Source organism: Genypterus blacodes, unplaced genomic scaffold (genome assembly GCF_046128005.1).
Source record: "Genypterus blacodes isolate CSIRO-AG114 ecotype Tasmania unplaced genomic scaffold, CSIRO-AGI_Gbla_v1 ptg000180l_1, whole genome shotgun sequence".
In the NCBI taxonomy this organism is placed as follows: domain Eukaryota; kingdom Metazoa; phylum Chordata; class Actinopteri; order Ophidiiformes; family Ophidiidae; genus Genypterus; species Genypterus blacodes.
Window position 1 is genome coordinate 191,672 of NW_027466981.1, and position 17,465 is coordinate 209,136.

Below are 17,465 nucleotides of genomic sequence, written 5' to 3' on the forward strand. Positions count from 1 at the left end.
ATGGAACAATTATAGTAATACTTTATTGAGAAAAAAAGTTGTGACTTGATATCTTTTTTTTTTTTTACTTGGGATCTCCTATTTTTATCATATTTATTCCGTTCTTACAGTACTAGAGAGTGAGGTACAGCTCGGTACGGGAAGCGAGACTCAACACAGCGGAAATTAACCACAACAACACGGAAGTTGTTCTCCCGGTTTTACAACCGCTCGGCTTCATATTAACGACGTTACATTTCCATACAGAGCTACATTGATGTTAGCAACACCGACACTACAAGCACAAATATGTCCCATTGCATATGAGTTTAATCATCAAAATAATACAGCTGAACATACTTTACGTGTTATTTCCCCGCTGTATCCTGCCGTTAAACGTCCCCGTCAGAGTTCGGTTACGTTATCCTTCATTTCCGTAGTGTTTTAATATTTTGTTCCCTTCATGTTTGGTCACATTGATGCACGCGCGGTGTCTCTTCTGTATCGCGTTGTCTCTCCTCCCGGCCACCGTAGCGCGGAGCCACAGATCCACAGCACATAGAGAGGACACGAGGCTCCAACAAGCTTCTCCACGAGAACAAAGGTTCCAATGAATGAATTTATTGATGTGAAGTTCAAAGCAGACACACATCCACCAACTGTGTTCTTAGAAAATCTTTCTGTATTTACACGTTTGAACAGACAAGCAGGTACAGACGAGTGCTTATGTACACAGCAGCACAAGATGTTAAAATGAGTGCTAAAACAAGAGTTTATTTACAGATGGACTACAGCGGAAAGTACTGACTAAGAACGAGTTTATCACAAAACCTCTGGTGCTCTACACGGTATCACAAATTCCATGAACTGTACAGTTAAAAACCAATAAATGGTAAATCTACATGAAATCCAATGTTCCTCCAATTGAGAGCCACTGAATTATATATATTTACATAATATGTACATATAGTGTATAAGCATGTATGGTTTCATACATATATAGCTACCTGTGGTGCAAAAGCAGCAAAAAAATAATAATGTATGGACTTCAATACTACAAAATAAGTTTGTGCTAAATGGGCTGACTGACAAAGTAAAGTTACACCGTACAGAAAGTCAGACTGGCAAAACCAAAAACTGAGCCTCGGTAAATAATGTTGGCTCAACGTCGCAAAGGTCTTTATCAACTAAAGGTTACTGTCAGTCGATCAAAAAACAAAGGAGATTGTCAATAATACTTCAAGTTCATGCAAAGATACAAACCATTAAAAAGGAAAAAAAGAAACATTTTCCCTGTCGACCAACCGGCGGTGCCGCTCTCCCTTCATCCTGACTCGGAAGGTGCAAAACTAAAGTGTGGACTTCCTGCGGGGCTACGGGGCGGAGGTGGAGCGCAGAGCGGGCACTTCATGAGGGGGAGCGGCCTCTGCTTCGGCCTCATCCTGGCTGGAGGGGCTGCTGACTGTGGCAGTGCTGGGTGGAGCAGTGGTGAGGGCGGGGGCGGCGGCGCCGGTCCCACTGGTGACGGGGGCGGCAGAGGAGCCGGTGGGCGTGGTCGTCTCCTCTTCTTTGGGCTGCTTGGTGGCAAACTCGGTGATGCTGAAGACAAACTGCAGGCAGCCCAGCTTGATGTAGCTGCCGTGGTGCAGCAGCGCCGTGCCCTCCCAGCCCGCCCCGCTGCCGCCAATCAAACTGGAGCTGCTGGCCTTGCAGTTGCAGGAAAGCTCGGGGCCGCCCTGCTTCTGACTGCTCATCACCCCACCAGCTGGGAAGAGCCCAGACACCGAGCTGGGACCCTCATCCTGGTCCCGCTTCTTACTGCGACCTGCAGGGGAGGGGAGACATGAGGGCAGCAATGAAAACATCTTCAGGCTGAGATGTGGAGGTGCCTGTGTGTGTGTGTGTGTGTGTGTGTGTGTGTGTGTGTGTGTGTGTGTGTGTGTGTGTGTGTGTGTGTGTGTGTGTGTGTGTGTGTGTGTGTGTGTGTGTGTGTGTGTGTGTGGCTTTACACTGGGTCAGACTACATGTAGCAGACTCACGGATGATGCCTTGGACTTTGGCCACCAGGCCACTAGGTGGCGATGGAGAGGCCTTCTCAGAGAAGTCACAGGAGTAGAGGACGTTGTCCACCGTGGTGCCGTGCTCGCTGTAGTTCAGCAGCTCGTAATGTTTGGTGTTCTGGCAACAACAACACAACAAATCAACATCCTGCCGTGTCACACACAGCAGACACGTCTGTGTGTTCAAGCTTCTTACCTCATCATAGAAAATACAGGCATGTTTCCCCGATATGTAGTTGCAGTGACCATATTTAGTAAGGCACACGTCCATATCAGCACCTTCAGACAGGAAAGAGAGACAGATTATAAACTGTAGTGTTTAAAGCAGGAGGTTGATCTGGGAGGGAAGAGGACAGAATGTTTGATGACATCACACCCTATCACACAGGTCATGTCTGCACCCTTACATGAGTTTATATATGTAGAATAAAGCTGCCATGTTGCCCTTTGACCCTGGTTAGCTCCTACACTGATCTGTAAATTGATCTGATCTGTAATTCATCTCTAAATAGCAGCACTTCATGGGTTAAATCAGTGTAAATGTAATAAAGTACAGGACAAACAGAGTTGAGTGTCGGCCCCTTCTTACCAGATCCTATGTACAGAGTCCTATAACACATGCTGACCGCTGCTCCTTTCCCTGTCAGAGGATAGAAGACGGCTCGAGCCTGCACCTTCTTCTGGCCTGGAAGGAAAGGTGCATTACGTCATTCCTGTTCTCATTACCCTTCATCTTCTATGTCCAAATATAATCTCAAAGATAAGATAAGAACTTTATCATCCAGAGGGAAATAGCTGAAACATGTTTTACAACCACATGGTCGTTATTATGTCTACAACCAACACACACACACACACACACACACACACACGGGTGTCTTACCTTGAGGCCGGGGGGGCATCAGGGCTTTGGGGGCAGGGGGGGCTGGGGGGGCTGGAGGGGCTGGAGGGGGGGTGCTGGGAGCTTTGGGGGGGAAGAGCTGCTGGATCCTCTGCCAGGCCAGAAGCTTGATCATCTCTGCATCCAGTTTGTCCAGCTCGATCCCTACATACACACACATTACCAACTGATGACACGCTATTCTTTCTTTCCCTCACTTGACATTTCTGCAGTCGCACAATAGTTCAGTGTTGTGTGCATAACAGCACCCTCTAGTGTCCAGGACGTGTACAGCAGAAGATGAGATGATGCTACATGATTGGACCAAAGAGGAAACCAAGTGTTTCCTCTGAGCCAAGCCATGAAATCATTTCATCAGACAGGACACAACATCTATACAGGTGTTTTAAAGCACATTTAAACATTTAAAGGAGAAGTATGTGCTGACACAAGCCTCCTCACCCTACACACATGAACCTGGCGCCCTGTGTGAACTCTGGGGTCAGGGTAAGACTGGTAGATTTAGCTTGTGTGTGATGCTGTGGTTGAGCTCACTCACCCCCATCATCTTTCAGACAGCTGGACAGGTTAGTGATGGAGGCGAGCGCGCTGGGGAGCAACGAGTCCATCAGCGCCGGACTGGACTTGATGTCTGCAGAGAGGAAACATGCAGAATGATCTGGATCAATCACATACAAACAGAGATAAAGCAGTCTCCCTCATATCACACACATGTCTGTACCTGGAGTGGATGAGGAAGACTCCCGCTTGCTGGAGTCCTGGATGCCTTTAGGTGGGCCGGCTGACAGGGCACTGCTGGTGATGAGGTGAGAGGATTTGTCTTCTTGGCTCACAGCGTCTCCCTGGATGCTGCGGTGGTTCTGCTGGCCCGTGTGGGTCCATATCGTGGGAGCGGTGGGACAACTCTTCTGTGTGCAGACCTCCATGCTGCTCTCAGGCTCCCTCTTCACCGTCTCTACTCCTATGTGGTTCCCCAGCCCGGCGGCAGGAGCCGGGTCCGGGGCGGTGGTACCGGGCTTCAGTCTGTGGTGCTGTTCTGAGGCACTGTTACAGTCTACAGGCCCGTTGGCTTTAGGAGGCTCACACTCCTCTGCTACAGGCCCGTTGGGTTTCCTACAAGTGTGACACGGCGTCACGCTGCACTTACAGCCTCCCGCCTCTTTCAGTCTGTCCCTGGACACAGACGCCCCCTGTGTGTCAGCAGGAGCACTGCAGGCTTTAGAGCACGGAGATGTCCGTCCTAAAGAAGGCGGAGCTTTGATGTCCTTTGACGTGACACAAGATTTTGTACCGCTTTTCTGCGTAGAGTCCCAGTCCACTGACGACACTGCTGAAGGTGCAGAAGAAGACTTCTGCCTGATGGAGAGGTGGCGCATGATGCTGCACTGGAGGGCGATGACGTCCTGGAGCCACTACACAACACAACACAACAACACTATGATCAACAACACACATCAAGTCTGTCTCCTAACTGTGCCCGTCTGAAAACTGAAGACAGAGACAAAACAGGAGAACACGATACTGGACAAGTGGGTAAACGTATTAAGTTAAGTATAAATAATGACATAAGGATCTTTAAATAGCAGCCAGTGTGGCTCTGAGGTGCTGATCTGATACGGTGAGGTCATTGGTGTGTCTGTACCTCCTGCTGCTCGGCCTCGGAGGTGAAGTGCTTTGAGGGCTGGCGGTCTGGGACTCCGCTGCAGACCAGCTCCAGCTGACGGACTCCTGCAGGGAGGAGCATTGGGGGAGGGTTCTGGTACTGGGACTTGATGGCATCTGGCACCTGAGTCCAAACAGTGGTGATTGAAACAACAACGTCTGCTGCCTTCAGAGGCTGACATGTCACTGTGCTCCACATGCGTGTTATCAGGCTCAGACATGGACTCTCTGGGTCACACAGTGTTTGTTGCTACAGTTACAGACACAAACAATCAATATGTTCCTTTACACTCTGGCTTACACACATTTATCTACTTTACAGATGCATAAAATAAAGCTTACAGAACTACACACACACACACACACACACACACACACACACACACACAAACACACGTGTCTGTCTGAAACATGACAGACAGGAGAGGACACGCTGCCACCAGGCTGCCTCTGCCCCAGCGTACCATCATGGTCTTGTTGTTGTGCTGATGCGTGCTGCGTTTGTTGGGCATATTCTGCCGATGGACTCTGCGCAGGAAGTCCAACTTGACGGCGTGCTGAGACATTCTGTCCTGGAACTCGTCAAAGAGCTGACAGCGGCTGGACAGGCTGAGGCTCCTCTGGTTCAGCTGGACACACACATGGGATTTAAATGTACAGTTGGATTTCATTCTGGTGACTGAAGTTAGACCGTTTTCACAGAAACGTAACGTGAACTAAGTTTAAATCTGAACCCAAGAACCAGGATGGCGTCTCTTACCGCCATGTGCTCCACGTGGTTTGGGCACATCCATTTCCCAGCAGGTAAGGCAGTGAGCGGAGGGTCCAGGCAGTCCATGTGGAACAGCAGAGGACAATAATCACACTGGATCAGAGGAGCCAACCTGCAACTCCTGGGAGGAGAAATACAATCAGGTCACACTTCTGCTGGATCAGTTTGAAACAGAACAAGTTATCCTGACTCATTCTTAAGTGTGTCTGTACCTCCATGAGAACTCAAACTCCACAGCTACTGACCTGTTGCATGAGAAGCAGACCTTGACCGGCAGAGGGACCAGACCGTTTGGATCCAGCTCATGCTGAGGCCGCCTGAACGGCTTCCCAAGAAACTCCTCTTTCCTCCTCCGCTTGCTGCTGCCTGCAAGGACAACAAAGATCAAGAAGAACACTAGTACACAATATACAAAGAAAGAAAACCAAAGTATCAGAGAGTGATGATGATGCATTCAAGGACCAAGCTGTCATTACATTTACCTCTTATGTTCCCATGTAAACCTGAAGACCCCCCCAACCCCAAACATCTAGCAGGTATATAAGAAGGAGTCCCATGTTTCTAACCTGGCAGTGCCGTGGTGCAGGTGAGCTCACTGGGCAGCTGGAACTGTGTTGGGTTTCTCTCCATAGCAGCTGCTATGAGCAGCTGAAAGGGCCTCTTGAGGAGGCGAGGAGGCGGAGTTGAGAGCGGAGCGCCTTCAACCTCAGAGCCTTGAGTTTCCTCATCAGGCTCTGCCGTCTCCTCCTCTCCGTCGTTCTGCTCTTCTGAGGGAGTCGGGGTGGATGAGGTGTTGGAGGTTGGCGTACCGGGCCGGCTGCTCGGCCTGCTGCTGTTTCTACGGTCTAAGAGGCGGACCTGGGCCACACGTAGACCGGGTCCTGCCGCTCCCGCTCCTGGAGGAAGGCCATCCAGACGCAGGGGGCCGGCATTGAGTTCCAACTCCACCGCTGGGGAAGCTGAACGCTTGGACGAAGACCTCTCTGGCAAACCGTTGGTCTGATCCGACTTCTGCTCTCGTTTCTGACAGGAAACAAACACACGTATGGGTCAACATAACGTACAGATAAGTGACTGGAAACAGGCCTGTGTGCTCTTACACAAGCTTGAAGTGGCCTCTGACAAAACTCAGGTTTAAGATAAGAGGCTACAGCAGAACAATCCTTCCCTCACAGCAGCCTGGGAGATTTGAAATTCCCACAACAGAAACACTGTGCCCACCTTCTTCCGTACATTGCAGCGGTGGCACATCCATTCACCAGGAGGAAGCATCTCTTCACTCAGAGGAGGGTTACTGTGGGAAGAGGAGGAACACCATGAGCAGTGAGATCACACACAGCATTCACAAGCGTCACTCTGCCGCCATCTAGCGGTCCGATCAAGGCACTGCACTAACAAAACACCTAAACGGATCACAAAGATGCGAACCGTTTTATAAACCAATTAATACACGTTCAGAAATGTGTGATGAGTCGGGAAATGCATAATATATTTTTACATTGTGTGAAAAGACGTAAACACATAATGATCAACAATCAGTTAATACACATCTATACTCCCTGCAGTCCAAAGACTAACAGCTAAATCCACCCTGACGGCTCAGACGGATGGAATTCAGATCCAACACAACGGAGAAAAACACGGGAATGGAAAATGTGTCCGTGCTGAGCAGCGGAGCAACAAATACTGAACATGAAGGAGGATTTCATGAGGCTGTGACAATATTCTACAGCTTGATTATTTATATTCTCATAATAACTTCAAGACAAAACGCGTGAGGCACCAAACGTCATCACAGAACGACACGCAGCCGGACCATATATGGAGAAAACATTTAACTCTCCCGCCTTCACACATCCGTTTAAACATGAGCCCGGACTCAAATCTTCACAACGGCAAGAAATGTTCCAACCATACAAACAGAAGCGCTGCGTTTAATGGAGACACGTGAAGGCAGCACGGAGTTAACCGCTCAACACGGAGCCTGAGAGGTCCCTGAACGCTACAAGACACACAAAATACACACACACACGCACAACACACAACGAAAAAGGCTTCGGCTGCAGTATTTAGGCAAATTAACGTGGATTATTTGAATTTTAGAGTCTGGTAAGATGGCGGTGGGGCAGAGAAGCAAGGAGGGCGCCATATTGTAAACACAAGCAGCACCAGCGCAGACTCCATTTTTAGCTCCGCGACTGGAGAGGAGGACTCCACCACATACACACACACACACACACACACACACACACACACACACACACACACATTCACACTGACACACACACACACAGGAGAGGAGGACTGAACTGCACACACCGGAGAGGAGGGTAGGACTGAACTACACACTGATACACACACACACTGGAGAGGACTGAACCAAACACACAATGGTACACACACACACACACAGACACACAGGAGAGGAGGACCAACTGAACTACACACCGATACAAGAAGCGTTCATACAGAGCAGGGACACATCTAAGTGTATAGCTCTGCTTAGTATAGATGATAGATGAGATGTGTGTCAAGTCTGCACAAGCAACACACAGTTAACACAAACACTCTTTAAACAACAGCAAACACACACCAACACATGTGAGTGTGAGAGTTATAATGTCTGTGTCCAAACAACATCTAACCAAACAGCCCAGTAAACTCTCAGCTCCATCAAGAGAGGGAACAGAGTTTAACTCTTTAAGAGCCGCTGACAGAGTGGACCTGCAGGCGATGAAGCTGAGGAGACAACACACTAATGAAGGCTCACAAACAAACAGAGTCCACTGAGAAGAAGAGAACCAACTGAGTGCACACAGAGACATGATGGAAAGTCTTCAACCGGATTAAGAGAAGTAAAGATCAGACTGTGAGGATTACCATGGCGATAAGTCACACACACACACACACACACACTGAAGCGGGCACAGTGACCCTCAGCATGTCTGAAGCTTCTCTGAGGAGCAGCAGGTTCCACTTTAGAAGAGTCCATGAGTCTCCACACACACCCTCTCTCCCTCTCCTTACCAGCACTGCAGGTGGAAAGCTGCGGGGCAGTGGTCGCAGCACAGCAGGTCTCCCCCCTCCCTGCAGCTGTCGCAGGTGTCATGGTTGGTCGCCCTGCCGCTCCTCCTCACGTCCCTCACCAGCTTCCTCCTCTTCTCCACCTCCTCGGACTTCGGGGGCGCCAGCAGCGTCTGGATTTGCTGCGAAAGTTTTCAAAGTATTAGAATACAAATCAGATGTGCTCCCCTGTGTGTGAGCTGGAGGAACATGAAGAAGCAAACAGACACCAAACAAGGAGAACCCGAGCTGAGATGAACACAGATCCATATAAAGCTGAGCTCAGTGACATAATGAGGTGTTTAACCCTACAGGTGCAGATGTTGTGACATGTTAGTAACATTAAAGCTGCAGATGTTCTCCTTGTTAGTGTCTCAGATGTTCCTCTCCCTCTCCGCGGCCTTCTCACCTCCATTAAGCCCCCTGAAGTATCCAAATCGTACACAATCGTCGGGGTCTCCATTTTGTCCCACATTCATCCAGGATCAGACGCTGCAACAGAAATCTGCCACACTAGCGCCAATCGGGGCTCAACGGAGAAATAAAATCCCGCTATTAACGTCCTTTAACGGGTCTGGACCCGCGAATGACCGGCTAACGATGCTAACTGAGGTTAGCTCAAAGAGCTAACAACGAAGACGAGACGTCAGCCAGTCAAGGTTGCTTGGCTAGCTGAGGCTAGCTCGACTTATCGGCTCAAAAACACAACAAAAACCTGGATACTCGTAGAATTAAACCGCCGCCTCCTCCGCGCTGCTCTCTACGTCCTAATGTGGAGGCTACACGCAGAATCACACACGAACAGAGCGCCGTTGCGAGCTCCCGAGCCCCAGTGCGGCCTAGCTGTCCGGCCGTGACTCCTGCTGCTGCTCCTGCACGAACAAGCTCCGTAAATCTGCAAACCCGTCCACTCCCATCGTCAACACCAGACCCACACAGAAACAAGGAGGGAGGTCGGCTCGGTCGTAGTCCAATGCGTGGCTGCAGAAGAGGTTCCCAATGTGTTTGCCGCGGCTCCCAGAAGCAAAGCTGCGGTTGTATGCGATGTTATTGTTGTGAAGAGCAGCGAGCATCGATGGCTGCTAGCATCCGAGCTGTTAGCGCAACCGCGGAGCGACGGGCGCGCATGCGCAGAGCCGCGGGGACGGAGGCGCTAAAGACTCTGCCGCTACATTCATACAAACATGGCGGCGCGAACAGCCCGATAACATGGCGCTGTAGTTCCTGCAGCCTCAGCACGCAGCATGGCGGCTGTTTGTATGTTTGTGTGTTTGTATGTTAGTGACATGCGGTCGTGTGTTCATGGGGCTGTCAAGCCGTGTTAGTGTGGTTTCTGACGTTAATATGATGCTAATGCTAACTGTAGCTCACCAGCACTACTGCAGCTATAGTATCCTTTGGTACTACGCGCAAATAATAATAATTATCAATAAATAATAATACATTAACAGTGACCGCTCCGCTCATCGGTACAAATTGTCTAATTGATTCTGCTGCTCTAATGTAAACAATGTGATCAGCTTCACTCAAACAGCTCCACATAAACACGGCCCCCCTGTGGCAGGAGGGTGTAATGACAGGTAAAGGAGGTCTGACAGTCTGGGATCAATGATGATGAAGAGGAAAGTGGACAAAGCTTCTAAACTGGTCTAAAGTCAACAACAGTGTCTTTGCCAAGGTTCCCTTTATCATTTGAAGACATATAGTTTTCTTAAACATTTAGAAATCACCCCCTCCTTTCCATGTAACTGCAATCATCATCATCATCATCATCAAGCTGTTTCTTCTTCCTCACTGGATGTACATAATTGTGACTTAATTGTGTCTCACTCCTCGACTGTTCTATATATTTAAAAGATTGTTGCTTAGAACAATCATCTGCTCGTATTTATTTATTTTAAAATGTTTTAAAATAAAAATCAATCAATCCGCAGCATTAGTCTCTGGTCTTTTATTCCTACAATCTGCTGCTGAATCAAGACATCGGTTTAACAGAGAGGCTGAGGTGTTGAGCTTTGTCACAGTGACAGCATGGCGGAGTGTGTGTGTGTGTGTGTGAGATGTCCTGATCACCTTAATGAACTCACCTGGTCACATGGAAGGAGCTCTCAGATTAAAAAGAGGCTCACTGTCGTATATTTATGCCACCTAACTGACAACATGGTGATGTCTTTGTGGCCAGATCACTTCCAAAGGCCTCGTCGGTAATTTGTGGTCTTTGCCAGTAGAGAGAGCCGGTGTTCCGCTCTATTAGGCTCAAAGATGCTGCTGTTTAAAATGGGATAACATCAACAAACAAACCTGAACCAGCAGGACCCCTGAACTATGTTTCGAGCAATTTAGGAGGCAGACAGGGGGAGCCGGAGGGGCCTCCTCTGATGCCTGAGCACACACACACACACACACACACACACACACAGTAACTCAGCTGATTACAAATGCTATTAATGCAGGTTTTTTTCTGAACAATAACTTTTATTGAAGATGTTTGTGAAGTAGCGTCATCAGTTATGTACAATGAATCAAAAATAGGTCAAAGGTCATCACTGTCATCCCTCCAGCTGCATGGATACATGTGATTATGTGTGTGGAACAACAGTACAGAATCTCCAAACAGGCAATGACACAAACAGCAGCTCGTCCTGGTGCAAAGGAAGGAAACGGTCAAACGTGTGTGAACTGAAACAGAACGGATACTGAGGGATGGACAAGGAAACTAAAGGTTCTCAATATTGTGGTTGTAGAATAAAAGAGAAAGTGTTCACACTGGATCGTGTTTGTGGATGAAACAGGAGAATGTGATTATGTAGCGTGTGTGCGTATGTTGTCTTGATGTAAACTAATATACATTATATGTGAGCGCTGCTTAAGAGCCTTCAATGTAAAGATCAGTCTCATTGGTTATCTTAGAAAGTTACATCAATTCAAAGAGTTGGAGCAAAATCCTGATGTTCCTGTTTAGTGTGAAGTCTTCACCTTCAGTCCATGAATCCTCCCGTTGTTCTTTAAGTTATGGCAGGAGACATATAATGTATAATGTACAGAACACAACAGAACATTTGTGACTATATGCACTTAGTTGCACTAACTTTGCATTGACTCCCTCGGCTCTCTGAGATGTTAGGGCTCACTGAAAGTCCTCGGGATTACAAACTGTACAAACTGCTGCTGGACTGTCGCTGCTGGAGAGATAGAAAAATAATTCCGGTGGCCCAGCAGGGGGATGCAGAGTCCTACACAGAACACACAGGACCGGGTGGAGGTATCAGGAACCCAGCGGGCTCACCAGAGGAGTGGAGGAGTGTGACGGACGCTTTCAAAGGCCAGCAGTCTGTCTGTATGTCTGTCTGCCTGTCTGTCTGTCCATGCTGAGACACACAGCAGCGTCTTCAGATAGAAACCTCGTATTCTCTCGTCTCCTGCAAAGGGGAGAACAAATAAAATCATATAAATCATTTTGTGTTCCAGCAGCAGTGAAGCTCAAGTGGCTCAGCGTGAAGGACAACACTGTGCAACTGGTGCATTATGGGTGACATCATCACTGCGGATTGTCAGTTTGCAGTGTGTGTTAAAGTGTGTGAGAGTGTGTGTGAGTCTGTGTGAGTCTGTGAGAGTCTGTGAGAGTGTGTGCAGATACAGTCAGGAGGAGAAGCTCTCACCTCATTATTCTTTAGGTTTGCCAGCATGGAAGAAGAAGAAAAGAAGTAATGAATTAAACACAAAACACACACACACACACAAACTAGCACTGCAGGTTCACACTCCTGTTCTTCTCAGGCAGGCAGGACATGGTTGTTGTTTTTCAGTTGGGAAATTTCAGCGATGACTTTTCAGATCTCCATCTTTCCCTTGCCACCTTGTGTAGGGCTTTGAGACAAAATGGGTCCATGTTCCTAAACGTCCCTTATATAAACAGAAACCTTCATGTAGGTCCTCAGATCTCTCATCTTCAACATCTGTGCTGGTCTGTTGCTATTTTGGTTAACCTGGTTTATTGACACAAATCAGAGTCTGAGGACGGAGATAACATGTCCCCGGAGACTTTATCTGCTATAAAGATACAAAGTCTGGGTGCGACCCACATGCTTCATGCCTATGCTTCCATCTCTTATAGATCTCTCCTCTAGTTTTGACTACAGATGTCAATCACTGGCTGATGATGAGTCGCTTTCAGGAAGTTGACTGATAAAAATGTCAACTTTTAGATGTAAAAAGAAGAAGACGGAAAGAAAAGAAAAAGTGAAGCAGCTACAAACTCACAGCAGGTGAGAGGTTTGATCAGACATCAGACATTAGTTTTACAGCTTTTCTGCTGAGGAAGTTCCTGTGGCAGATCTGCTGGTCTTAACCACTAGGATCCATGGAACGGTGCCAACGTGTGTGTGTGTGTGTGTGTGTGTGTGTGTGTGTGTGTGTGTGTGTGTGGATCCCAACTCACCGTTGTCTCATAGATGGAGTTGTCCGCAGCAGATTCTCCAGTGATGGTTTCATACGGTAAAGTGGCAGACAGGGGGAGCCGGAGGGGCTTCCTCTGATGCCTGAGCACACACACACGCACGCACACACACACACACACACACACACACACACACACACACACACACACACACACACACACACAAACATAGATATGATCAGGAGCCTTCATGTAATGGAACCAAACATCAATCAAACACTCTGGGTTCTGATCAAACAGGCCTGAAATTGGAAGCAGAACTTGGCTACAAAACATGGAACATGAGGAGGAAGACTGGATATGATTACTGGAATGTTTCCACAATAGATCTAAAGTTGTTCCCTTTGCTGTAAACTGAGTCAGCACTTTGTTACTTGAGTGACAGAAACATAATGGAGGTTTAATAACATGAACCTACTTAGAGAAGTAGAGGTAGATCCCAAAGATGGAGATGAGGAGCAGGGAGACGGGGATGAAAACAGCAAAGGCGATCCGAGCCCCGGCCATGCTGGGGTCTGCAGTGGACGCTAGAGACAGGAAGCAGCAGAGTCAGACATGTGAGTGTGTGTCCTCAGCATGTTTCACAGCTCACACACACTCATCTAAACACTGAAACAGACAACCAGGCTGCTGGATCAACAACAGACACCATCACATGTATTTAATTATTATATAACTCAGATTTAAAGAGAATTCCAATCAAATGTATGGATTCTTCTTTGGTTTGAACTCTTAACCACATCAAAGCTCTTTATACTGAACTCTGGGACGAGGAGGGTCACTCATCATCATCATCCCTTCACTTTGATGCTCCTGAACCAAAGACCAAAGCTTCATACTTCATATTCCAACACAAACATGGCTTCATTCCACTCAGCAATAATGCTTACCCTCTAATCTGTGCTCTTTATCGTGTGCAGAGTGACCTGAGGACACAGAGGGACACAGAGGGACACAGAGGGACACAGAGGGACACGTTACCAACAGGCACAGCAGAGAAGATCACACTGCAGGTTCAGATCATCAGCTCAGGTTTGTGAAAGCAAATTACAAAAGTTTCCTTCCCAAACTTGAGGAGGAACATGGTACTAATTCCATTCCAGAGGAGCTCCTCTTCCTCAGTGGACTGAGCCCATTAGTGAGTCTGCAGCGCTCCAGCAGCTCTGCCTCCTCCGTCTCTCTGTCAGGCAGCAGATCAGCCTGTTTGTCTGAAGCTCAGATCCTCAGCGGCTCCCTCAGGTGTTTTCATCACGGAGCTCCAGCTTCAGGCTCAAACTGAAGCTGCTCTTTTGTTATTTTAAGCCTGCAGACTGGAGCAACCTTCTTCTTCACAGTGTCAGGACAAATCCACAGGCACTTTATACCAAATAAGACAAACATAACTCAGACAGACTTCACTGACTGATGAACTCCACCTCATTCTCCTGATCATCAATATGTTCTGCTTTATCTCTGGGTTTGTTAAATTGCATTTCAGCAGCTGGAGGCAGAAAATAACAGAATAATAAGAGTTTGATGAAGATGGTGAAGCATATTTATCATAAATCATTATCACTGAAGTTCTTCACAAGCGGCCCCTTCCAGGCAGGAGGGGAGGAGCTCAGTGTGACACGTAGTGATGGAGGAGCACTCCAGCTCTGACAGACAGACACTTGATGTATAAATGTTGACGCTCAGATGTGCAGGGCGATGCATCAGCAGGGAGAGAGAGAGAGAGAGAGAGAGGGAGAGAGAGAGAGAGAGAGAGAGAGAGAGAGAGAGAGAGAGAGAGAGAGAGAGCAGCTGGCAGAGCAGAGACACGGCTGAGAGGTCACACAATGACAACGGCTGCTGTTGTCACCAAGTGTCCAGGAGAACAACAACACACACACTTTAGACTTTAGGACGCAAGATGACAGTGAGAGAGATAAATAAGACAATAACAATAAGTAATAACCAAGTGATTATAAACTGTGTAATCACTACAAAGGCTACTAGTGTTGATACTAGGAAGGAAGGATGCAGACTAAGACTTCCTCATCCAGCCAGGTCATCACTGAGGCTGCAGGTTATAAACTTCACTTAACTCACTAACTCACTAACTCACTACCTAACTAACTAACTAACTAACTCTCTCACTAACTGCTGCACCGACACATTTTCTCTCATTCCCTCTCCAGTTCAGTAGAGGAGTGTCATCAGTGTGGCCCTGTCTAGAGCTCCACATGCTTTGATGGAAGCGCGGCTCATTGTTACACGGCTGAGTGGAATGTTCAGGGTTAAAATCGGACACCAGCTAATTTGTGACCACATGTACTGAACTGTGATCGATCCAATGGGAGCAGAGGGAGAAGACAGTGGAGGATCATGACATCGTATCATAACAACTGACTGGATTCAGAATTCAGTCCAGTTAATCAATAATTCAATAATCAATTAAACTCAATAATTTGACATCATCTTCTATTCCTCTCTGATCACGCATGTGTGTGTGTGTGTGTTTGTGTGATGTAGGACAGACACCAGCCTGCAGTTCCTCACCTTTGCAGACAGGTGGCAGCCCACTCCACTGAGACGGGTGTCCAGGGACACAGTGGAGAACAGGCTCCCCCAGCAGCTGGTGGCCCGGCTGGCAGGAGAACCTCAGGGTCTCCCCAGGCTGGAACAGGAGCTGGTCTGAGCTTGGGATTCCATAGTTGGGGGTCCCGGGGTGACTGCAGGGCTCCAGGGCCTCAGCTGGGGGGGGTCGACACATGAACAGGTTAGATTTAGGAGATTTAGGATTTTGGACTTTCCACTGTCTGTGGCACCGACCAAACCTAGAGTCGGGTCCAGGGAGTGTGTCGGTGTGTTGGTGTGTTGGTGTGTCGGTGTGTTGTGTGTTTGTGTGTTGCCGCAGGCTAAACCTCTGGTGCAGTTTGATCATCAGGTCAACGTTTCTAAAGGTCAGGTCTCAATCTGAGGGACAAGTTAACGTTTCTAACAACAACAGAATCAGAATACATGAAGTATAACACAGACCTGATTGATTAGTTATGAGCCTTACAGAGCTGCAGGATGTGTTTATGTTCCATTAAGGTTTAAATGTCACAGGAAAGAAGGAAACAGATCCTGTTTGTACAGAGGAAGAGTGAGTGATGAAGAATAAAGCAGGGACATTAAATCTAAAGTAATTAAATACTTCATTAAATATAAAAGCAAGATCTGAATTATTTTTAAAAATTGTTCAACTGCTCCTATAATTGACTTTTTTCAAATCATAATTATCAACCTTTACACCATTGTTCTTTAATCATCCTCATCATCACCATCATCATCATCTGATGCTCATTTTCTTTGTGACAGAGCTGCGGAGCTGAAACTGCCTCAGACTGATTAAAATATAATTTCCTCTTCAAACTTCCCTCAAGGCTTTGACCTCATTTGCATGAATGTCTCATGTCTCTCTCTCTCTCTCTCTCTCTCTCTCTCTCTCTCTCTCTCTCTCTCTCTGTCTCTCTCTCTCTCTCTCACTCTCTGTGGAAACATACGGCACAATGACAGATAATTAATTAAACTGGACAAAGGAAATGAGTTTGGCGAAGACGAGCCGGGTCGTTGTTATGCATGAGATCAGGAACAAAAGATTTCTTCAATTACTATGTCAAAAAAAATAGAAAACTGCTCTCCTAAAACTCTTCAGCGTCGGCTTTGACAACAGGAAGCAGACGGAAGGAGAAGGAGGCGACCAGGAGGATCCACAGCTTTGGGGTTGAAGTCTGAGCCTCCACATGGAACATTAGATTGACCTTTGACCCACCATATGTATGTCAGAATACACACACAGGCTGATTCCTCTCTGTTTGGGTCCAACAGCCAAACAGCACTCTCTGTCTCTAGTTTCATCATAATGATCTCATTTGCATGATGCACTTAAAGCACGCCTACATGTTTGACGTGTTAAAGTTTCAGTGTTTGGAGTGAAATGGTATGCAGCCGATCTGGAAGCAGCTTAGTTATGATTACATACCATTCCATTACATAAACACATTTAATTGGATTCTGTCAGTGACATGTTACTGAGCGCTGACCCCTGACCTCCAATTAATTATTCAGTCACTCCTCTGCTGCCTCTGGAGTTCACTCACAGGCTCATGTTTCATTCTGGGGCTGATATTAGACCGTTATAGACACACTAACCTGACTTTAACACATTATAGATCAGGCTGCTGCCATGTAAACATCACACACTGTGACCCCTTCCTGTCTGATACGTACGCAGACATCTGGGCAGCTTCTGGTTCCACTTGGGCCCCGAGGATCCCCGGTTGAAGCAGGTGAGCAGGCTGTTGCCGGACAGAGTGAAGCCCTTGCTGCAGATGTACTGGATGGTGGATCCAGCAGTGAAGTGGGGCCCTGACAGAACCCGTCTGCTGTGCTCCACCTTCCCTGGGTCCACGCACGACACCACTGAAGAAGACACAACGAGACACGCTGATGTAAGAGAACATCACAGAAGCATTTAAAAGGTTTTAGAGAGGAGTCCAGGCTTTGAAAATACTCTGGAAAGCAAAGGAACTACGAGGAACGTATGATGTTATGATGTAGAACACA

General features: G+C 47.5%; 2 protein-coding genes across 2 annotated transcripts in view; both read right to left on the bottom strand.

The window, feature by feature from the left end:
* Window positions 1-584: 584 nt before the first annotated feature.
* On the bottom strand, window positions 585-9,550 carry phf12b (PHD finger protein 12b). Its single transcript, XM_076167891.1, has 15 exons — window positions 8,847-9,550; window positions 8,402-8,580; window positions 6,596-6,668; window positions 5,941-6,397; window positions 5,620-5,740; window positions 5,363-5,495; window positions 5,067-5,231; window positions 4,583-4,726; window positions 3,662-4,352; window positions 3,479-3,571; window positions 2,923-3,084; window positions 2,629-2,724; window positions 2,236-2,318; window positions 2,019-2,157; window positions 585-1,804 (listed from the first exon to the last, which is right to left on the bottom strand). The coding sequence occupies exons 1-15, from the start codon at window positions 8,910-8,912 to the stop codon at window positions 1,353-1,355; spliced, it is 3,054 nt and encodes a 1,017-aa protein (XP_076024006.1). The 5' UTR covers window positions 8,913-9,550; the 3' UTR covers window positions 585-1,352.
* A 1,374-nt stretch (window positions 9,551-10,924) lies between these two features.
* LOC143014102 (seizure protein 6 homolog) overlaps window positions 10,925-17,465 on the bottom strand; it is a 101,578-nt gene continuing 95,037 nt past the window's right edge. Inside the window, exons 12-17 of the mRNA XM_076167892.1 lie at window positions 17,130-17,321; window positions 15,414-15,608; window positions 13,784-13,819; window positions 13,312-13,420; window positions 12,876-12,975; window positions 10,925-11,856 (exon numbers count right to left, since the gene is read on the bottom strand). Of these exons, the coding sequence (XP_076024007.1) occupies window positions 11,827-11,856; window positions 12,876-12,975; window positions 13,312-13,420; window positions 13,784-13,819; window positions 15,414-15,608; window positions 17,130-17,321 (662 nt within the window). The 3' untranslated portion in view covers window positions 10,925-11,826. The remainder of the gene's footprint in view (window positions 11,857-12,875; window positions 12,976-13,311; window positions 13,421-13,783; window positions 13,820-15,413; window positions 15,609-17,129; window positions 17,322-17,465) is intronic.